Below are 24095 nucleotides of genomic sequence, written 5' to 3'. Positions count from 1 at the left end.
ATATCATCCTGAAACTTTTTTTGGGGGGGAGGGGAGGGGCGCAGTCCTGGGGCTTGAAATCAGGGCCTAGGTATGTCCCTGAGCTTTTTCTACTCAAGGCGAACACTACCACTTGAGCCACAGCATCACCTCTGGTTTTTGGGTGGTTAATTGGAGATCAGTCTCATGGACACTCCTGCCAGGGCTGGCTTTGAACTGCAATCCTCAGATCTCAGCCTCCTGAGTAGCTAGGATTACAGGCACCTGGCTTTTTAGTTTTAATTGGAGATAAGTATCTTAGACCTTCCTGCCCTGGTTGGGCTTCAAACAATGATCCTCATGGAAATGGCACTGTGGCTCAAAGTGGCAGAGCCCAAGACTTGAGCACCCAGGCCCTGAGTTCAAGGCCTACAACTGGGGTGGGGGCGGGAGAGGGGTGGAGGTGGGAGTCTATACAGCAAACAGTGATTCTCAGATCTCAGCCTCCTGATTAGTAGCTAAGATTGTAGGCATGAGTCATGGTGTCCCACTCCTGAAACTTTTTCAGAACAATTCAAATCATTTGAAGCACTTAAGTTCCAGCTGAGGGTGATAATGGAGAGATGTTCCAAAGTATTTGAAATGAAACAGTGGCACTTGGGATATTTTCCATGAATAAATTTTAAGAACTAAAATTAGGGCACAAAGAGTTTATGGTTTAAAAGTTATTTTTGACAAACACTCTTGTCCAATCACAAACCTTCCACGGCATCATTTTTCCCTTCATCTATTCAGGCTTCCTATTTACTCACCCCATCCTACCACTCCCTGTCCCCCCAGAAGATAAGTGATGAGTTAGTTTGGTACATTCAGTTCCACAGTAAGGAAGCAAGATGACTGAAATATATCCATTCTGCTCATGATATGGTAGGAAAAACCATCCCTTCTTTTTCCCACTGGAATCCAAACTATGATAAGAGAAACAGAAAGACATCAGCAAGTTTCAGTGAAATGTTGACATTTATATTGAAATATGCACTAAACAAGGAATTCTACTAGTCAAGGAAACTTTGCCAAAGCAGAGTCACAAGCTCTACTTGGGGAGTTCAGTCAGCCAGCAGCAGTGATCCCAGAGGGGAACGCAGCAACAAGTCTGGGGCCCCTCTCCAAAAAGGCCTTTCAAGAGGCCCCCACTTACTGCTCCCACATGCACCCACACAGATTCAGGAGCCATGCTCCTCCTTTTCATATATTTTTAGTTTCTTCTTCACTGCAATAAATATAAAATTGGCAATGTTCATACAACACAGTACAGACAGTATTACAGGCTTCAGCATACAACTGTAAACAGTGACTAAGTTAGAAAAAAAATAAAAACAGAAGGCTGGGACTTAAGTTACAATTTTGAGGAACAGGGACAGAGCTACTCAAGATTTGTTGTTTTTGACAGAAGATTCAGGTTTGGGCAGATGTCCTAAACAGTCTCAGTGGACAAAAGGAGGTAGCCAGATCACTTGCCTAGAATAAGCTACAATGCACTCGCAGCAAAACAACCCGCCCTGGATCATCCTTGGCAGTACATCTCCAACCTGCACTTTGAAGACAGAACCACAGATATCATCTGTATAGTCCCATTACTTGCTGTTGTGTAACAGGAATGGGTGGGCAAAGGGATTAAATTTTGCTGGCAAAGGAAACAATACCTGTGCTAACTGCCTGGTAAGTTGGCCCCTTAATTACTATGACAAGGACATTTTATATGGACAGTGCATTAAACTCACATATTTTTTAAAAAGTACAAAGACCTAAGCAGGAAGTTTTGTTACTGAAGCAAGACTGAGATGTCAAAGAATAAAAGACTAACACTTTTTTGCCTAAAGCAGTGCAAAGAAACCTGGCAAGAAATGACAGTGGACTCAGTATCTATACATTAGCAATGGGGCAGAATTTTATTTAAAAGGCTAGTGGTTCAAATACTATTGCTTGAATAGCTCTGGTGGATATAAAATGTAGTAATATCAGAGGTTTACATATAGAAGCAGAGGAGCTGAAGGCCAGATCACAAAGGGATTATTTGATCCTCAGTCAAGAGAGAAGCTAAAAGCACATGCTGCAAGAGTAGTCTAATAGATTTATTTGAACCATCTTCCCATACTCTAACACAGAAAGACCTGGATAGAAAAGTGTCTTTTTACACACAAAATTCTGGCTTAAATTTCCTTCCTGTAATGAATGTTAGTTCATTAAAAAACAATCTGTCTTGAAAACTCAAGAATCTTGGCTACTACAAATAGAAAGAAAAACTGAATATAGTAAACAAGTTTAGTAAACACCATGTGTATTTTTTGTTACTAATGAAGACATGATACATTCAGAACATTGTTTTTTTAAAAAAAAATAAAAAAATTCTAGAAAAAGCCTCAACAATAACCCATCACAAGTTCTATCTTTCTCAGTCACAAGTGGGTCTTAACACAAGTCAGCAACTCCTCAGTACACACAGCCTTGCCATTTGCTTAGCAAGCAGAACACAGAGCGTAGATGTTAGTTACGGAATGCAACATTAGGCAGTCACTGGGATGGGTTACTTCAGTACTCAACCTGGTCCAGTTTAAATGTCTGCAGATCCAGTTTGTAAATATTCTATAGGTATATTAGACAAGAACACACCTAGTGTTCTATTATTCTTTAAATACAAGTTTGTGTAGCTCAAGCAAACTAGTAAAAATTCTAACAAGCTCTCTTGAAAGAAAATTCCTAGATGAAGATGTATCAAGAAACAGGAAATAGGGCTGGGACATAACTCATTGGCAAAGCACTTGCCTAAGCAAGTGCAACGTCCTGGGTTCAATTCCCAGTACCAAAAAACAAAAAGACAAAAGTTGTTAAAAAGCAGTTTTCTTAGTAAACCTCATTCCTTTTTACTAAGATGGTGGAATATAGGTACAATCTCTATTCTGAGAACAGCTTCACTGTTTCCACATGGAAGAAGCCAACTCTTTTTTTAATACTAATGTAAGAGCTAAACCAATTAAGAAAAAACAGGGCTGTGAGTATAACTCAACCATACAGTATCTGCCTTGTATGTCCTAGACCCTGGGTTTGATCCTCAGCATTGAAGAAGGAAAAAATAAAACTAAAAAAAAAATACACCTTGATACTATAAAATACAATGTTAGGTCTATTACGGAATGAGAAACAAGAGTTCTGATTTTTTTTTTTCTGAGTAAAGGAGACTGTAACAGATTGTACTGGAAAGCAAACCAGAACTCTTGAATATGGATACCACCACACGGACTCTACAGCACAAAACACACACAAGAATGAGATATATCAGTAATATCATTATGGGTAGCTGGCTGGGGACTTACACTTCCAGCAACAAAGCTCCTAATGTGATAAAAGCTTGTAATGTTAATAAGGACCCCTCCACAAGGAAAGAAAAGTGAGGGGAAAAGGAGTAAAAAGGCTGCATGCATGGGTCTATTATAGACATGATATTCAGCAGCATATACATAATACCTTCCAAAGAGTTCCCCAAAGGGGACAGAACATGTTTCTCATTGTTAAGCATGGGAAAGATTTAGAGGAGCAAACTCACTGGTAACTATAGCTTCTCGCATATTTGAGGGACGAGCATGTTTAATCTGATGCTATACGTTAACAAAATACTGAGGATACATATGAGCAAAACAAAATAAAAACAAAAGGCTAAATTACAGACCTTAAAAACTGGAAAAGACATGTACTTTAAAGCCAAGTAGTTGTGATTCTGATTATTACATATGACATAATCTACAGAAAAAAGGCCAAGAAAAGAACCTTCATATTGTGTAGTACTTAGGCTTGATGATGTCCTAGGAAGAACAGAACAGTAATAATTCAATGAATGTGTCACATATACAACTAAAAAGTCCCCTTGTGATTTGAAATGAAAATTTAAACAATCTTCCTTGGCTAATTTTCTTGTGTCAAACAAACCTTCTATATACAGGACCAATTTAAAACCCTCTTTCCCTTCAAACACTAGATGTGGGCATCCGGGAACATTCTACAATGCAAAGTGCCTTAAGAAAGAGGATTCTGTAGTGCCAGTGACATAACTGATCTGAGGAAGCTGGGAGGTTGTGAACACTGATGGGAGCTGGTCAGGCAATGGTAGTTTGTTTCTCCTCAGGTGTTTCCTCCAGCAACTGCATGATCAGTTCATGGAGGGGCTTGCAGATCTTTGCATAGCCCCCTCCTGTGAGATGCAGAAAATCAAACATGTCGTGACAGGAAATGGCACCGTCCGAGTGAACGAAGCCCCCATCTGTATCCAGGAGCTGCACATTAGCAAGCTTCGGCAGTGAAACCTTGAGAAGTTGGTTCACCTTGGCATTCTTTTGCCTCAAAGGGTTGGGCTTCTCACCTCGAGGTAATAAACCCTGGGACACAGCAGAGAAGACATTAAGTGAGAAGGTTTCATTGTTTCATTCATTCACTCATGGAGTATTTGATCTATTTGACACTTTTTCTAAACAATGAACTAGTTTAGTTTAGTTTTTGTTTTGTAGTAATGGAGTTTAAACTCAGGACTTCACATTTGCTTCATTCTTTTGCTTGGCTAGTGTTCTACCACTTGAGAAATTCATTCCTCCAGTCTTGCTTTTTGCTTGTTAGTTGGAGACGGAGTCTGGTGGACTTTTCTGCTCACTTCAGAGCCAGCCTGAGCAAAGCTAAGAGACTCTCTATTTCTAACTAGCCAGCAAAAAGCCTGAATTAGAGGCATGGTATAAGTAGTAGAGTGCTATCTGACCAAGAAACCAAGCAAGTGGCAAGAGAGACCAGAACCTGCACACGCAAACACAAAAAGGTGTCCTGAGTTCATTCTTCTTTTTTGTTGGTCATGGGCTTGAATTTGGGACCTGGGTGCTATCTCTGAGTTCTTTTGCTCTACTACTAGTTCTAGTGCTCTCACTTGAGCCACAGCTCCACTTTGGTTTTTTGGTTGTGAATTGGAGATACAGACTTTGGTTATTAATTGGAGATTTAGATTCATATGGACTTTCCTGCCTGGGCTGGCTCAGACCTCAGCCTCCTGTGTAGCTAGGATTATAGGCCCAGAGCACCTGGTTTAACTTTTTCTTTGCTGGCCCTGGGGCTTGAACTCAGGGCTTGGGCACTATCCCTGAGCCTCTTTGTGCTCAAGGCCAGTACTCTACCATTTGAGTCACAGCACCATTTGCTGAGTTCATTCTTTTTCTTTTAGGTGGTTCTGAGGTTTAAACTCAGAGCTTTGTACTTGCTAGGCAGATGCTCTGCCACTGGAGTCTACCAACACTCCTGAGGCCATTCTTAACTGGTATGTTAATGATCTAATTTTTATACATACCAGATATCTGTGATTCTGTTATAGTGAAGAGAAAAGCCATTATTGTATGACAAGAATAAGGTTTTATCATCCAAAACCAGAAATAGTCCTTACATATAATTGATCCCATTATATATATATAAGTATTGAAAGATGCCCCAACCTTTTAACTGGTAAATACCTAACGATGATCACATCACATACACAAGTTACTATTATTAGGGGCTGGGAAGGTGGCTCAGTGGTAGAGCGCTTTGCCTTGCATGCATGAGGCCCTGGGTTCGATTCCCCAGCACCACATAAGCAAAAAAAAAAAAAGCCGGAAGTGGCGCTGTGGCTCAAGTGGTAGACTGGTCGCCTTGAGCTGAAAAGCTGAGGGACAGTGCCCATGCCCAGAGTTCAGGCCCCACAACTGGACCCAAAAAAAAAAAGTTACTATTATTAAGGCGAAATCCCATTATCAGCTTCAGGAGAAAGGTAAGTAGTCTTACTCCACAAAAAAATAGAATTTCTAGGGAGGTAGGTCCTGGTAACTCACACCTGTAATCCTACCCACTCAGGAGGCTGAGATCTGATGACTGAAGTTCAGAAGCCAGTCTAGGCTGGAAAGCCCACCAGACTCGTATCTCCAATTAACCACCAAAAATCTGGAAGCAGAGCTGTGGCTCAAAGTGGTAGAGCACTAGCCTTGAGCACAAAATCTCAAGGACAGTACCCAGAGTTTAAGCCTGAGAACAGATTAAAAAAATATATTTTCTGAAAAATAAAACAGGGCTGGGAAAGTAGCTCAGTGGAGAGTGCTTGCCTTGCATGCACGAGACCCTGGGTTCAATTCTTCAATACCACATAAGCAGAAAAAGCCAGAAGTAGTGCTGTGGCTCAAGTGGTAGAGGGCTAACCTTCAGCTGATGAGCTGAGGGACAGTGCCCAGGCCCAGAGTTCAGGCCCACAACCGACAAAACAATAAATAAATAAAATAAAACAATAAATTTATATACAAAGTATATTCTTGTTTATGTCTACTCTAAATTTTCCAGCAAAACATTAGGACTTCGATTGACAATTATATGATTTTAGGGCTCAAAAAGAGCTGTTCAGAATTATGACTCTTGTTATCCTGACACATCTCCTTCTATCCTTATTAAGCATCTCAAAAACTTCAAATGGTAGAATGTTGCTTTTTGTTGCAAGACAGGGACAAGGACATGACAATGCCCCTACCTCGCTGCCCACAATCTGTGAAGAGTTAAACTGTCAGTAATTGACATTTGAGGCCTGCCCTCACTACCAGGTCCCTAATGAAGTGGAGCTGATGCTGCTCAAAAAATTGGGACAATTGTGGGGCTGGGAAGGTGGCTCAGTGGTAGAGCGCTTGCCTTGCATGCCTGAGGCCCTAGGTTCCATTCCTCAGCACCACATAAGCAAAAAGAAAAAAAAAAGCCGGAAGTGGTGCTGTGGCTCAGGTGGTAGAGCGCTAGCCTTGAGCTGAAGAGCTGAGGGATAGTGCCCAGGCCCAGAGTTCAGGCCCCACGACCGGATCCCCCCACACCCCCAAGAAAAATGGGGACAATTGTATACCACCTACTAGGCCCTAGAGTAACTTTTCTTGGCTTCATTTATGAAATTGGGTTGGCAGAAATGGCCAGAAGCACAGAGAAACTCAGCATAGCCAATCCAATGTTTTGATGGCTACAGGCTTATTTGGTCAAGATACTTACTTCTAATTATACCAAAAAAACTGGAATCTGTTAGGTGTTAATTTCTTGTGGGAGCAAAAGGATCCCCTCTCATTTATTCCATATTTGGAGATATAACCAATAACTAAAAAGTTAAAGCAGTCAAACAAAAGCTCCTGATCACCTGAACAATCAAGATGTGAACACAACTACTAGGACTAGTTTTATTACTAGATTATTGATAAGCTGATGCTAACTGTGCTAACATTTGAAAGGTACCACAAATAAAAAAAAACAAACTGTAGCTTAAGACTAGTGCTTGATTCCCCAGAACAATAAAGCAAACTTTTTTTATGTGTGGTAGAGATCAAATCTAAGGCTTGCAAATACCAAATTAAAAGGTCTGCCAGTGGGGCTAGGAAGGTGGCTCAGTGGTAGAGTGCTTGCCTTGCATGCATGAGGCCCTGGGTTCGATTCCTCAGCAGAAAAAGCTGGAAGTGGCGCTATGGCTCAAGTAGTAGAGCATTGGCCTTAAGCTGAAGAGCTGAAGGACAGCATCCAGGCCCAGAGTTCAGGCCCCACAACCGACCAAAAAAAAAAAAAAAAAGTCTGCCAGGTGCTGGCAGCTCAGGGTTGTAATCCTAGATAATCAGGAGGCTAAGATCTGAGGATCATGGTTAAAAGTCACACACCTGGCTGAAAAGCCCATGAGATGTTTTATCTCCAATTAACCAGTAAAAAGCTAGAAGAAGCCAGGTGCTGATGGCTCACACCTGTAATCCTAGCTACTCAGGAGGCTGAGAGTTGAGGATCACGGTTCAAAGCCAGCCCAGGGAGGAAAATCCATGAGACTCTTATCTCCAATAAACTACCAGAAAACTGGTAGTGGCACTGTGGTTCAAGTGGTAAAGTGCTAGCCTTGAGCTGAAGAACTCAGGGACAATGCCCAGGCCAGAGTTCAAGCCCACAACCGACCAAAAAAAAAAAAAAAAGCAAGCTAGAAGTATGGCTTAAGTGGTCCAGCCTGAGCTTTGAGTGAAAAAGACAAGTGAGAGCAGAAGGCCCCAAGTTCAAGCCCTAGTAGTGGCACAAAGAAACATGAACAGAAGTATCACAAACTCCATCACCTGAGGAGTTTATAAGGCTTCACACATCAAAGACTACTTACCAATACAATGATTTTGGCCTGTGGCTGCCTGGTGTTGATGAGCTGTACAATGGCCTCAATTCCACCTGCTACTTCTTCTGCAGTATTTTCATGGTTGTTTGTTCCTACCCAAACAACAATGACCTATAGTGGAGGTAAGAATTAAAAGGGAAAAATCTTACTTCAAAAATCAAACAACAAAAGGTGAATTTCTTTAATGGTATTGAATTAACTGGGTACCTACTCTAAAACAATTTATGCCTATCGTATCAGAATTACAAACATATTAATATTTAAATGTCATAAATACACTAGGAAGAAAAAAATTCCATCATCATAGAGCTGGAAGTTCATCTTTGAAAATCTAACAAGCTCAAAATACATTTCTGAACATTCTTAAGATAAAATGGAGCTGGGCACCAAGGTTCATGCCTGTAATCTTAGTTACTTAGGAGGCTGGGATCTGAGGATGGCGGTTCAAAGCCAGCCTGGGCAAGAAGTGGCATAATGGCTCAATTGACAGAGCCTTGAACTGAAGAGCTGAGGGACAGTGTTCAGGCCCAGAGTTCAAGCCCATGACTGACAAAAAAAAAGAAAAGAAAAGAAAAGATATGATGGTATCACAGACCTTTAAGAGGCATCAGGGAGTGTTGTAGTGCTTTAAAGTAGTCATCTTTTTTTCTTACTACTTCCAAACATTTAATTTCAAAAACACTCAAGATTATAGCTATTCTTTAAAAAGTAAGTTTCATTTCACCTTAAGATTATTTTTGGTAGTACTAGAATTGAAACCCAAGGCCTTAGCCCCTCACCTTAGGTTTAATGTTCTCCAGTTCTCCATTCTTTAGTCTCCACAGAACATGTCTTGTTGTATCCCCTCCAATTCCAAAATTAAGTGCATGAAGTGGGGAAAAAAGTTCTCGCCATATCTAAAGAGAAAAAGTTGATTTAAGATAAAAACCAATGGAAAATAAAGTCCTTTAATAAATGTACTGACAGGCAGCTAAAACATTCCCATGTCTCCATTCAAATATAACACTCAAGGTGATATGCATTCACCACTGTAACTCAATTCCTCACAAACCGAAACACAACTCAATCTGGTGCCTCTTAAGTGATAAGCAGCATTGTAAAAAGTTGTCAACTGTATCAACTCTTTCTGTTGATTCAACTATTTAAAAACAACAGGGAGAGGCAGAAATGAGATTTTAAAAATTTTTGAAAACTGGACTGTCAAATAAAGCTATCTTTTTCTGTCAAATTTCCCTTGGAAGACTACCTCGCCTAAAAAGAATTTCAACAGCTCATTATAAAAGTAGAAAAATACAAATAAAAAATGAGAATTATTACTCAGACAAACATAAATAAGCAAACAGAAATTAAGAATCAAAAATCAGGGCTGGGAAGTTGGCTCAGTGGTAGAGTGCTTGCCTTGCATGCCTGAGGCCCTGGGTTCGATTCCTCAGCACCACATAAGCAAAAAAGAAAAAAGCCGGAAGTGGTGCTGTGGCTCAAGTGGTGGAGCGCTAGCCTTGAGCTGAAGAGCTGAGGGACAGCGCCCAGGCCCAGAGATCAGGCCACACAACTGGAAATTAAAAAAAAAAAAAGAATCAAAAATCACCACCAGGACATACATAAACAGTCAACATCAAATGTCTTTGAAACCAGATGACAAAGGGAATCTAGTTATGAACAACACTGTTTTTTTGTTTCCCCATGCTTAGTGGCACAAAGAACTTCACTAGGTAGGTCTTGTCTCCCTTCTACTTTGAAATAGTCTATGAGTCATGAAGGACTCCACAGCTCAGAATGAAACTGTTAGTAATGACTACACATATACTTTAAACCAAAAAAATCACCCTGACCCTCCATCCTCTTTACCTCATACTGCTGCATTAATTGTATCATGGAGTCTCCCACAAACAGTACATCAGGCTCTTTGTCTTTACAGTCCAGGACGAATCTATTGTGCTGGTGGTAAATAAAGATAGAGAGTGGTATTAATAGATGAGACTGGTGGCTCACACCTGTAAACCTAGTTACTCAGAAGACAGATCTGAGGATTGAGGTTAGAAATCAGCCTGCACAGCAAAGTCCATGAGATAGTCAACTCCAAATAACCAGCAAAAAGGACAGAGGTGGAGCTGTGGCTGAAGTGATGAGTGCCAGGACTGAGTGAAAATCCCAAATGAGAGCTCCAGGCCAAGAGTACAAGCACCAGTTTTGGGGAAAGGGGGTAAGTAATAGTACTTCTTTCCTATGAGATTTCTTGGCTTAGAAAGGAAAATTACTGCCTGGCACCGGTGGCTCATACCTATCTATAATCCTAGTTACTCAGGAGGCTGAGATCTGAGGATCATGGTTTGAAGCCAGCCTGGGCAGAAAAATCCATGTGAGACTCTTAACTCAAACAAACTGAAAAAGCCAGAAGTAGCACTGTGGCTCAAGTAGTAGAGCACTAGCCTTGAGCACAAAGAGGCTCAGGGACAGCACCCAGGCCCGGTGTGTTCAAGCCCCAGGACCAGCAAAAAAAAAAGTTCCCCCAGTTCCTGTTAAACATTATTCGGGTGGGGGAGGAGGGATGGGGGTGGGTGTAGCTCAGTGGTAAGCATGTGTGCTTAGCATCTGCAAGGCTTGATCCCCAACACTAAACAAAACAACTACGATAAAAAACTTTTTCAGGGCTGGGAAGGTGGCTCAGTGGTAGAGTGCTTGCTTGCCTTGCATGCATGAGGCACTGGGTTCGATTCCTCAGCACCACATAAGCAAAAAGAAAAAAGCTGGAAGTGGCACTGTGGCTCAAGTGGTAGAGTGCTAGCCTTGAGCTGAAGAGCTGAGGGACAGTGCCCAGGCCCAGAGTTCAGACCACCCCCCCAAAAAAAAAGAAATAAAAAACTTTTTCAGTCTAGTCGGAAAATTTTTTTTCTACAGTTACAGAGATTTCTTCCAGGCTGGGAATGTGGCTTAGTGGTACAGTGCTTGCCTAGCAGGCATGAAGCACTAGGTTCAATCTCAGTACCACATAAACAGAAAAAGCCAAAAGTGGTACTGTGACTAAAGGGGTAGGCTGCTAGCCTTGAGCAAAAGAAGCTCAGGGACAGTGTCCAGGTCTTGAGTTCAAGCCCCAGGACTGGCAAAAAAATAAAAAAGAAAGAAAGATTTCTAGCAGGGTGCCAATGGCTCATGCCTTAATCCTAGCTACTCAGGAGGCTGAGATCTAAGGATCACAGTTCAAAGCCAGCCCAGGCAGGAAAGACCGACTCTTATCTCCAATAAACCGCTCAGAAAACCGGAAGTGGTACTGTGGCTCAAGTGGTAGAATGCTAGCCTTGAGCTGGAGAGTTGAGGGACAGCGCCCAGGCCCAGAGTTCAAGTCCCATGACCGACAAAAAAAAAAAAGATTTCTTCCTATTTTTAACATATTGAACATTCCACTATGTTCAAGAAAACTAAAATTGTAGTGAAACTAGAAAAGAAAAATAGATTTCATATGATTTATAAAAAGTGTGTTTTTCCCATAAGCTTAAAAAGAAAAACAATCTCCTAGGTTTTATCTCTGTGTTTATATGTGTGTGTATGCATGCACCTAACTATGTAAATTGCAAGCATGACATTTTTAACCCGTTCAGCATGTATCTATTTAAGAGAAAAAACAGTATTCTATGAATTATTTTATTACAAAAAAGAACTATCCCATCAATATCTAATGTTCATATTCAATTCTTCTAGTTGCTTCAAGAGTTAAATAATTATCTTGAAGACATTTTATTTTTTGTGCCAGTCCTGGGGTTTGAATTCAGGTCTTGAGAGCTGTTCCTGAGCTTTTTTTGAACAAGAACAGGAGTCTACCACTTAAGCCACAGCTCCATTTCCAGCTTTTCAGTGATTAACTGGAGTTAAAAGAGTCTTGAACTTTCCTGATTGGTCTGGCTTCAAACCAAGATCCTCAGATTTCAGCCTCCCAAGTAGCTAGGATTACAGGCATGAGCCATCAGCAGAGCTTGAAGACATTTTATTGATAATATATTTACTACAAATATTTCGTTCTGTCTATTGCTGGGCCTTAATTTTCTAGCTGATGTTTTCATAGTATTCCTATTAAATTTATCTCTAGTCAAGACTTTCAATGTTACCCTAGAAACAAACAAACAATGCTTATCTATGGAAAATGCAGACAAGAGAGGCATCATTGGCTCACTCCTGTAATTCAAGCTATTCAGGAGACTGAGTTCTAAGGACTGAGGTTCAAAGCTAGTCCAGGCAGGAAAGTCAAAGAGGCTCTTATCTCCAGTGGGCCACTAAAAATGCCAGAAGTGGGGGTGTTGCTCAAGTGGTAGAGGGCTAGCCTTGAATGAACAAGCTAAGGAACAGCACTGAGGGCCTGAATTCAAGTCCTAGTAATGGCACAACAAAAAGCAGAAAAGTAACACAATAAAAAATGTATTCATCACCAGCTATGGCAATATTTAAATGTATGGCAAGTATTATCTTATTTACACACCCAGGCACTATCCTACCCCACTTCCACCATTATTTTGACGTAAACTGAGAATAATTTTATATAAATGTACTTTAAATTATATACATACACATAAATACACACACACATATACACACATGTATCAGTCATTTGGCACTAGCTTTATAGTGTGTTTTTTTTTTTCTCCTTTTTTTTGGGTGATACTAGGGTTTGAATTCAGCCTAGCTTTTGCTAGGATGATGTTTTACCGTCCAGCATTTGTGAGGCTACGTTAGTGACAACCTGGGGAATACAGAGAGACAATATCTTAAAAAAATAAAAATACCGTGCGCTGGTGGCTCACACCTGTAAACCTAGCTACTCAGGAGGCTGAGATCTGAGGATTGCAGTTCAAAGCCAGCCCAGGCAGGAAAATTCGTGAGACTCTTAACTCCAACTAACCACCAGAAAACCAGAAGTGGTGCTGTGGCTCAAGTAGCAGAGTGTCTCGTTGAGCTAAAGAGCTCAGGGACAGCATCCAGGCCCAGAGTTTAAGCTCTATGGCCAACAAAAATAAATAAATAAATATCTCCAAGTTAAATAATTATTCTTGTAATAAGCATGAAGGAGAAAAATGCTCAAATGAAAAACTATTTAAATTAAAAAAGTTAACTCATTTGGTAAAATACTTTCTTTACTAATATATTAAATGCCAGATCTTAGCTTCTAAATACAATTCTTCAACACACAACCCATCAGAGACAAGCAATTGTTTGTAGCCTGGACTGGGTATTTGTTTTCTTTTTTTTCTTTTTCTTTTTTTTTTTGTCGGTCGTGGGGCTTGAACTCTGGGCCTGGGCGCTGTCCCTCAGCTCTTCAGCTCAAGGCGAGTGCTCTACCACTTGAGCTACAGTGCCACTTCTGGTTTTCTGATGGTTTATTGGAGATAGGAGTCTCACAGTCTTTCCTGCCCAGGCTGGCTTTGAACCACGATCCTCAGATCTCAGCCTCCCGAGTAGCTAGGATTACAGGCGTGAGCCACCAGCGCCTGGCTAGGGTATTTGTTTTCTTATACATCAAAAGTTTGGAGGAAGCCTTCCAGTGCCAAGATTTGCTTTTCTTGGCATGTTTTCTCAGAAGGTGCCCTTGCCTCTGAGCTCATGTGCGGCCTGCGCTAGGATCCCGTGGCGTGATTCCATTTCTTGATAGAAATGTGGAGTGGCATTTGTTCAGCTCATCCAGTGTTAAGATGATTGATGGTTTTGTTTTTCAGAATCAACTATTTTGTCAGGCTCTCCATGATGGGTTAGGGACGGAAGAATGGAAGAGACTTGGCTATTACTCCCTGTGGGATTTGCTACCAAGAGAACACTACAGAAACTAAACAACCCTCCAAAAATTAAATAATTAAATAAATACTATTCTTCAATGAAAGGAACCAGGAATTCTTAAGAGAAATAGTTGATTTCTACAAGCAGAGCAAGGAAAGTAAAAGATGAGCCTGTAACATCTTGTAATAAATCAAAAAGAGAGGGGCTATGTCCTCACTCCATCACATAAAAGGTATGTGATATTGGTTACGCTATTGAAAATGTTAATTTTCATCATTGACAGAGCCTCTAAAATGAAGCTGAAAAGTTTGAGCAATATAATAACTCAAAGATACTTAGAAATCTATTCTGTCATAATCAAATAGGGAAAGAAAGAAAAGAAAAATCACTTTAAGCCAGGCACCAGTGGCTCACACCTGTAATCCTACCTACTCAGGAGGCTGAGATCTGAGGATCAAGATTGAAAGCCAGCCTGGGCAGGCAAGTGCGTGAGACTCTTTTATCTCCAATTAACCACCAGAAAACCGCAACTGGTGTTGTATCAAAGCGGTAGAGGGCTATCGTTGAGCAAAAGAGCTCAGGAACAGCGCCCAGGCCCTGAGTTCAAGCCCTGTGACCGACAAAAAAAAAAAAAAAAAAATCATCTTTAACCACTACAGTAACAATCACTATCACCAAGATCCACTGATGAATATTAAATTTAAGGAGAAACTGCATCATATTTGACTGTCCTCAAAGATATTGCTACTCTTCAAAACATTCTTCAATGGATCTACCACAGAAAAAAATCTAGCTTATCATCATCTGGAACCCAGTTGGAAATCTGGTTGTTCAATTACTTTAATCACTTGACTCTGTCGTTACCAGGGATAGAACCTGGGGCTTTGCACTCACTAGGCAGGTGCTCTCCCACTTGAGACAGACTCTCCTCTTCTTTGTGACTATCAGGTACAGAGAGACTCATACATAGTCCCTGCAGTGTGTACAGGTATGAACTTGATGGGCTATGTATGTTGCAACATAAAAATGTTTAAATTACACTATAATCCCTCAGATCCAATGGCACACTGATGATCAGATAACTCATTACACAAGACTTTTGTGATTTATAATGTTTTTGTAATTTAAAACATTATTGTTGAATATCAAAATTGATCGTATGCAGTTTGGTCAAAAGAACCTAAAAAGCAGAAGACATTCACCCCCATGTGATATACATATACACCTCCTTTTACCTGAGACATCCATCTGTCATCACCTTGAATATCTTCTGCTGCATGTGGGATAGCTGCTGGGTTCGAGTCTCCTTGGCTCATTCTACACCTGAGAAAGAATGTCTATGTCATTTTTCATTTATTAACAGAAATGTACACTACCACTCACCTAAAATATTACATGTCAGTGCCATTATGGGTTTTGCCTAAAAACTAACTGGGGTTCAACAGAGATAAACTTAAGACATACACGGTTGTTTGTTTAAATATTAAATACCAAAATTACAGTATCACTAAAGTTCTAAACAGGTTTGAATATCATTTAAACCACATTTGTAGCACAGTACCACAGTAAACGACATTTCCTGCTCCCCTGGTCCTGGGGTTTGAACCCAGAGCCTGGATGCTGTCTCTAAGCTCCTTTTGTGCTCAAGGCTAGCATTCTACCACTTTAGCCACATCTCTACTTCCGGCTCATGGACTTTCCTGCCCTGGTTGGCTTAGAACCCTGATTCTCAGATCTCAGCCTTCTGAGCAGCTAGCTAGGATTACAAGCATGAGCCACCATGTTCCAGCCAGTGAATCACATTTTAAAAATATGTTCCATGATCATCTTACCCCTTTAGCTAAGATGCAGTGTAAAATAATCTCCTGAAGCATGCTTTTTTTTGTAGTATTTTTGTAGGATTTGAACCCAGGACTTAAATTTACTTGCTTGGCTGACATTCTACCACTTGAGCCACACCTCCAGCTTTCTGCTGTTGTTTTTGGAGGAGTCTCATGGACTTTGTTGCCTGAGCTGGCTTCAAATTGTCATCCTCTGGTTATCAGCTTCCTGAGTGTAGCTAGGATTACAGGTGTAAGCCACCAGCACTTGTTACATTTTATACTTACGTTAGTACCTCATGACATGTTATTTGTGGCAAGTACCAAATGATACCAAGAAATAAAATACTTACAGCACAATGAAATCTACATTACAGCCTTTAGGCTATTACAGTTATACACTAAAGAATTACCAAAAGCTGGATACAGTAGCTCATATAATAGCTCAAGCTTGTAATCCTAGCTACTTAGAAAGTGGAGATTGGGGGACTGCAGTTAGAGACCAGCCCTGGCAAGAACAAGAATCTCCAACTCAACCAAATAGCTAAAGTATACCATCTCCAGTGACATAGAAAAACACAAGGAAAGCTGGGCGCTGGTGGCTCACGCCTGTAATCCTAGCTACTCAGGAGGCTGAGATCTGAGGATCTCGGTTCAAAGCCAGCCCGGGCAGGAGAGACCGTGAGACTCCTATCTCCAATAAACCACCAGAAAACCGGAAGTGGCACTGTAGCTTAAGTGGTAGAGCGCTCACCTTGAGCTGAAGAGCTGAAGGACAGCGCCCAGGCCTAGAGTTCAAGCCCCACGACCGACAAAAAAAAAAAAAAAAGAAAAACACAAGGAAGATGATTTCAGGCCAACATGGGAAAAAAACAAAAAAACCTAGACCTCATCTTGAAAACAAACAATGTAAAAGGAGTGGCAATATGGCTCTGGTGATAAAGCACTACCTAGCAAGTGTGAGGATCTGAATTCAATCCCCAGTGAAGAAACAATAACAAGCTGGGCGCTGGTGGCTCAGGCCTGTAATCCTAGCTACTCAGGAGGCTGAGATCTGAGGATCGTGGTTCAAAGCCAGCCTGGGCAGGAGAGACTGTGAGACTCCTATCTCCAATAAACCACCAGAAAACCGGAAGTGGCGCTGTAGCTCAAGTGGTAGGGTGCTCGCCTTGAGCTGAAGAGCTGAGGGATAGCGCCCAGGCCCAGAGTTCAAGCCCCATGACCGACAAAAAAAAAAAAAAAAGAAAAGAAAAGAAAAGAAAAAGAAACAATAACAAGCTGGGCACAGTGGCTCACGCCTGTAATCCTAGCTATTAAGGAGGCTGAGATGTGAGGATCGCAGTTCAAAGCCAGCCTGGGCAGGAAAGTCTCCTATCTCCAATTAACCACCAGAAAACTGGAAGTGGTACTGTAGCTCAAGTGATAGTGTTCACGTTGAGCTAAAGAGCTCAGGGACAGCGTCCAGGCCCAGAGTTCAAGCCCCATGACCGATGAAACAAAACAAAATAATAAAAAGAACTCCTGAGTAGAACTTTTTAGGAGGCTGAGAACAGAGGATTATGGTTTGAAGCCAGCCCAGGCAGAAAAGCCTGTAAGACTCCCTTCTCCAATCAACCAGCAAAAAACCAGGCTGAAGGTGTGGCTCAAGCGAACAAGCATGAAGCGCTGAGTTCAAATCCTATTACTGAAAAAAAAGAGTGTTATAATACACTTCATCACTTAAGACAAAATAAAATGTCTTCTTCAACTTCATTACTAATCTTAAAAACACCACTTAGGGTGATATTAATATTTAGATCTTGATCAAAGACATGAAAGAATTTTGATAAGGAATCAAGATGGCTCACAATTAGATATGGCTGAAAAAAACAAGCTATATTTACAACCTAACGAGAAACTAGAGAAGGAAAAAAAAAAAAAAAAGGAGATAAACAGCTGTCTTAAAGTTCCCAAAGATTATCTGGAAAAATATACATGTTTAGGCTACATGACCCTAAGCCAAAAAAGAAGGCCAGTAGATGGAAAGTGAGATATAAGTACATATAGGTAAGATTAAAAAACAAAACGTAAAGCCCTGAAAACAAGGAGCAGCCTGGATGCAGGTGGTTCAAGCCTGTAACCCTAGCAAACCCTAGCAATTCAGAAGGCTGAGATCTGAAGACCAAGGTTCAAAGCCAGCCCAGGCAAGAAAGTCCATGAGACTTTTATCTCTAACCACCAAAAAGCCAGAAGTGAAGCACTGGCTCAAGTGGTAGAACTTTGAGTGAATAAGCTCAGGGACAATGCCCAGGCCCGGAGTTCAACTCCAGACCTGGGATGTGCATGTGTGTGCACGCAGGCGCACATGTGCACACCCACAACCTAGGAGCACAGGTGCTGAGCATTGAATCTAAGCATGCTAAGCATGAACCTTACCACTCAGTTGTACTGCTACAGCAGAGAGAGATAAAATTTTTTTTTGTCGGTGGGGGGGCCAGAACACTAGGTCTGAGAGCTGTACCTCAGCTCTTCAGCTCAAGGCTAGCGCTCTACCACCATAGCCACAGTGCCACTTCTGGCTTTTTCTGCTTATGTGGTGCTAAGGAATCGAACACAGGGTCTCATGCATGCATGGCAAGCACTCTACCACTAAGCCACCTTCCCAGCCCCAACACAAATTTCTAATAAATGGATACAATCTAAAATAATCTGTCTCACAAGGCAGATTTCTCTTGAAGATAAAGAGAAGGTGCATACACACACACACACACACACAATGACAGCATAAAGGGAAAGCAAGCATAGGAGCAAAGGCTGATGCAGAGTAGGGTCCAAACACTTGAATGTTTCAGAAATTTTTTTAGGTCTAAGACTGGAACTTGAACTCTGTACTTGCTGCTTTCAGTCACTAGCTAGTGCTCTACCAATTGAGCCATGCCTCCAACCCCTCAGAATTTTTTTGGTTGGTCATGGGGCTTGAATTCTGGGCCTGGGCGATGTTCCTCAGCTCTTCAGCTCAAGGTGAGCACTCTACCACTTGAGCCATAGCGCCACTTCTGGTTTTCTGGTCATTTATTGGAGATAAGAGTCTCACAGACTTTCCTGCCCGGACTGGCTTTGAACCTCGATCCTTAGATCTCAGCCTCCTGAGGAGCTAGGATTACAGGCGTGAGCCACTGACGTCCAGCTAAACTAACATCTCTTTAGATCTACAAACTAATTTACAGACATGGCTTTTCAAAATTCATCCATCAGATAAACAATTTATCCAAAGTAGCAATATTAAAAAGTCATAATTCAGGGCCAGTGGCTCACGCCTGTAATCCTAGCTACTCAGGAGGCTGCGATCTGAGGATCAAGGTTCAAAGCCAGCCCGAGCAGGAAAGTCCATGAAATTCTTATCTCCAATAAACCACCAGAAAACAAGTGGCACTGTAGCTCAAGTGGTAGAGCGCTAGCACTGAACTGAAGAGCTGAGGGACAGCGCTCAGGCCCAGAGTTCAAGGAACTTTATTATTAAAATCAAATTGCACTCAGATCTAAGGAATCTGTTCTCTGGTTCTAAGAGCTGATTAAATAAGAGGGGCAGAATTTGAAACTAAAGAGATATACAAGTTGGACATCTTTATCTGGAATGTTTTGGATTTCAGAATATCTACAAACACATCAAACACATACTAAGATATCTTGAGGATAGGAACAAGCCAAAACATGAATTTCATTTGTCTCACATGTACCTTAGATAGCCTAATAGTAATTTTTTACAATGTTGCTAGTGCCTTGCCTTTTGACTATGATCCATCATATGAAGTCAGGTATGGAAATTTCCACTTGTGGTATCATGATAGTTAAAAAAAAAGAGCAATTTTGCATTAAGGATACTCAATCTATTATGTTCATTGTTGTTTAGAGTTTTTCTTTCCTTCTTCCTTTTGTGTGTCCATGTGTGCAAATAGGTAAGAGGGTAGGAGGGATTGTTTGAGGATCAAACATGCTAGGCAAGTGCTCTACCAATGAGGTAATTTCCTAACCCTTATTGCTGTTGAGCAAACCAAAGCCTATTACTCTTGAACAAAGGATATTATATTTCATATAGAAAGGAATAAAGAAACTATGACAAGCTAGTTTAACAAGTTGTTCACTTACATTTTTATATCACTATCTATATTTGATGACATTTTGAACTCGAGAGAATTACTTTCATCTGAATTCTAAAGTTCTTCACTGGCAAAGAGTGTGGGGGGGGTAGGGGGGAGATGAGTGGCTTCTATCTGTAATCCTAGCTATGCAGGAGGCTGAGATGTGGAGGAGAAGGTCTGAAGCCAGTCTGGGCAGAAAAGTCTGCAAGATTCCATCTCTAAAATAAACATCACATCTGTAATCCTAGCTACTCAGGAGGCTGAGCTCTGAGGATCCTGGTTCAAAGCTAGCCCAAAGAAGACAGAAAAGTTGTTAAGATTCTTTTCTCCAATTAGCTATTCAAAAAACTGGAAGTGGAGCTGGGGCTCAAAGCAGTAGAGTGTTAGCCTTGAGCAAAAGAGCTCAAGGAAAGTATGGAGGGCCTGAGTTCAAGCCCCACCACTGAAAATAAAAAATACATACAACAGCAAAAGCTAGGCTGGAAGCACTCCATAATAGATCAACAGTCAAGCAAGCAGAGCCTGAGTTCAAATTTCAGTACTAGCAAAAAAAAAAAAAAAAATTAAAATTAAGCTAAAGCAATTAAAACTGGAAACGATTAAAAACACAACCAATTTGGTCATCCTTTTATTCTCTTTAACTATGAATACAAGGTCAGCCTTCCTTTCCAAGGGCAAAGTATCTGAGTAAAAACCTTGTTTCTTTGTGCCCCGGACCCTTGGATTTGTTTTTTGCCAATCCAAAAAAAAAAAAACTCTTAACAATACAATGTAACTTTCATGCTTTCACCAATGCCTATGGCTTCTAAAGTGGTAACAGTTTTAAACACCCAGAAAAGAAAACTGAGCCATAGTCCACGTGTTCTCCTCTTTAACAATCAGGCCAGAAACCCAGCACAGGTAGCTTCATAATCATAGCTATTCAGAGGAGTCTGAGATTTGAAGGACTGAGGTTCTAAGCCAGCAGAGAGAAAAACCTCAAGATCCCATCTCTAATTAACCAGCAAAATGCTGGGCTGGGCTCAGGAGATAATGTACCAACCATGAGCCAGAAAGCTGAGAAAGATGCCCTGAATTTAAACCCTGGTACGGGTAAAAAATAAAAATCAGGCCAGAAATGCAGAACCAAGAGCACTATTCATTTAGTATTCAACTTGGGGACTTTATTGCAAAACAAACAAAAATAAACGAATAATCAGTAGCTATCCAAAAGAATCTTTTGTAGTATACCATAAAAATCTGAGTGGGATTCCTGTCCCAGGTAAAGGACAATTTTGCAATACAGACATCCTTAGAATAATGAAACTGCAAGAAAAATTCTTTAAAAGGGAAGAGAGCTTCTAATATGCCACAGTGAGAGAGCACTCAAAAATTGTGGCTCTGGGGTTGGGAAGGTGGCTCAGTGGTAGAGTGCTTGCCTTGCATGCATAAGGCCCTGCGTTCAATTCCTCAGCACCACATAAGCAGAAAAAGCCGGAAGTAGCAATGTGGCTCAAGTGCTGGAGAACTAGCCTTGAGCTGAAGAGCTGAGGGACAGGGCCCAGGCCCAGAGTTCAGGCCCCATGACTGACCAAAAAAAATTGTGGCTCTGGGTTCAATCCTCAGCATCACACACAAAAAAGAACCAACCCAGAGGGATTTGGTTTGTTCCATTTCACCTAACTGATTCATAACAAGTTATGAAACGCAAACTCAGCCTGTTAAAAAAAAAAAGCAAACCCAGCTGAATGACAAAAGGTAGGTAAACAAAAATTTTGTCCATTTCCAGGACAGACTATACTCTAGAGAAGTAATTTTTTCAATACTAGGGTTTGAACTCAAGATTGTTTGCTCTTGCATGCTTTCTATGAAGCCTTTCTACACCTCTTGAGTTCCTCTACCAGTCTGAGAGAAGCAACTTTTAATGTAGGTCAAAATGAGTTCCTCAGGAAGAGTAAGCAAATTGCACATTTTCCCTGCCTTTTCTATCTTCTTTACTTAACTCGGATTATGAAAATACAACACTTGTATTTCCAGACAATTATACTATCTGTGGAGAAAGCACCTTCAAAAAGAATTATTAGCCGGGCGCCAGTGGCTCATGCCTGTAATCCTAGCTCCTCAGGAGGCTGAGATCTGAGTTCAAAGCCAGCCCGGGCAGGAAAGTCTATGGTACTCTTAGTTCCAATAAACCACCAGAAAACCGTTAGTGATGCTGTGGCTCAAATGGTAGAGCGCTTGCCTTGAGCTGAAGAGCTGAGGGACATCGCCCAGGCCCAGAGTTCAAGCCCCATGACTGACCCCCCCCAAAAAAAAAAAAGTTATTGTAAGGCCATACACCTGACATCCTAGCTATGCAGAGCTGAGATTTGGACACCATGCTATGAAGCAGGAAAATCTGTGAGACTCTGATCTCCAACCAACCACCAAAAAACCAGAAGTGAAGGTGTGGCTCAAATGTTTAGAGCTCTAGCCTTGAACACAAAAGATCAGTGGCAGTGCCTAGGCCCTGAGTTTAAGTCCCAAGACCCCCATATATACATATACATACATATATACATACGTACACACACACACATATTCTCAAGCTCAACTGGATTTTTATGTTGAGTACATTTGAACCATGAAACAGATGGCAAACAATGAAATAAGAATTAATTTAGGTTTCCTCTCAGACCTGAGGACTCCTCATTTTGCTTCAGACAGAGTTGGCAGAGTCTACTTTGCCTCATTGGCTGGCAGGTGGATAACAAGGGTCCAGCACATCCATTATTTATCATCAAATGCCCTAGCCAAGAAATTAATGCACAATTATTTCCTCCCCTGCTCCTTCACAAGGAAGCAACCTTTATGTCAGAACACAGTCTGCAAAGGAAGAAGAGAAAGGCAATCATGGCCCTCTGTATCTTGTCTTTCTCCACATCTTTACCTCACACTCAACCTCTCCGCCCAATTTAAAGCTGTACAAAATGAAGTCCTAGGTTCTAAGTGGTCTTTCCTTTCTCCATAGGCAGCTCTACAAAGTGTTAGGTTTTCTTAAGGTCTGTATCTAAATTTTGAAATCAATGTTGACCTGGGAACTATGGAAGACCAAATAATGAGTACTCTACAACGACTCAATCAAATTTGTGGAACTCAAGTCTCCGACCCAGTAAATGGACTTGGTTCGGGTGGGGAAGACACTCAGGAAAAAAGTCTATCCACCTTAAGTTTTGGCCCGGAGATTTGCTAAGCCTACTCCTGTAATTCCAGCACTTCGAAGGCATTCAGCAAGAAGATAAAGAGTTCAAGGTCAGCCCAGGCTACTTAAAAAGTTCAGTCAGTCTGAGCTTCCTAACCGGATCCTGTCTTTAAAAAAAAAAAAAAAGGACCAGATGCAGTGGAAAAACCTTGTGAACCGTACGCACGAGACTCTGGGTGCAATCTCTAGCGCTGAGACGCAAACAAGCCAACCCACAATCCATTGACGTTTGACTAGCTACTTGATACTGGGTAAATCATCAGTCTCTCAGGGTCTCATCTCTAAAAGGTGCTGGGGTCCAGACAGGAATCTCGAAGAAGGTAGCAGAGAAGTTTCTAACGAGTAGAAAATTCTCAACAAAAGGGGAAGGGAGATAGTGCGCGCGCACACGCGCTCCCACACGCTCCCACACTCAGGTTTGCGCCTGGAAGAGACAGGAGAAGACACAGAGGTTCCCCTCGGGGATGGAGGGAAAAGGTAACAGCTGCGTCTGGAGGCCGGAGGAGCCCCCGCAGGCGTGAACGCGCGGCCTCCGGGAGCTGGGGTGCGGGGAGGCCCGGTCGGGGGGGGGGAGGGTGGGCAGGGCGCGGCGCCCCGCCACGCTCCTCCACGAGGAAAAGCGGGGAGGGGGCGCCAGCCCGCGGCCGAGACAAGTCTCCACGCTTGGCGATGGAGGCTGGGAAGGAGGTCCTAGGCGCAGGCCGGCCGGGCCGCGGAGCAGGCCGGCGCGAGGCCCCCCGAGGGCCGCCCCGGTGATGGCGCGGGGGAGGGGCCGCGGGTGGGGGAGGGGAGGCCGCGGGCCTCTCACAATAACACCTCGCGGTCCCCTCCCGCCCGGACCTCGGAGCCACGGGTCCCCGCCACTATGGATGCACTCACACAGGGAGAGGGTCCGTGCGGGCCCCAAGAGGCTGCGGCGTCGGCGGGTGGCACGTCTGTCGCTGGCTCAATCCCGGCGGCCCCGCTCCGGCGCGTCCCTCCTCGGGCCCCAGCACCAGCAGCAGCGCCTCCAC

At 42.1% G+C, this 24095-nt stretch overlaps 1 protein-coding gene across 1 annotated transcript; it reads right to left on the bottom strand.

The window, feature by feature from the left end:
* Positions 1-959: 959 nt before the first annotated feature.
* Positions 960-24095, bottom strand: Pafah1b2 (platelet activating factor acetylhydrolase 1b catalytic subunit 2). Its single transcript, XM_042682766.1, has 6 exons — positions 23962-24095; positions 15160-15247; positions 10016-10105; positions 8947-9063; positions 8156-8278; positions 960-4385 (listed from the first exon to the last, which is right to left on the bottom strand). The coding sequence occupies exons 2-6, from the start codon at positions 15238-15240 to the stop codon at positions 4107-4109; spliced, it is 690 nt and encodes a 229-aa protein (XP_042538700.1). The 5' UTR covers positions 15241-15247; positions 23962-24095; the 3' UTR covers positions 960-4106.

This window comes from Dipodomys spectabilis, unplaced genomic scaffold (assembly GCF_019054845.1).
Source record: "Dipodomys spectabilis isolate Male_0828 unplaced genomic scaffold, ASM1905484v1 ptg000076l, whole genome shotgun sequence".
NCBI classification, from domain to species: Eukaryota; Metazoa; Chordata; class Mammalia; order Rodentia; family Heteromyidae; genus Dipodomys; species Dipodomys spectabilis.
Note: the sequence above shows the minus strand (reverse complement) of the source record. Positions and strands in the feature narration are given on the sequence as shown.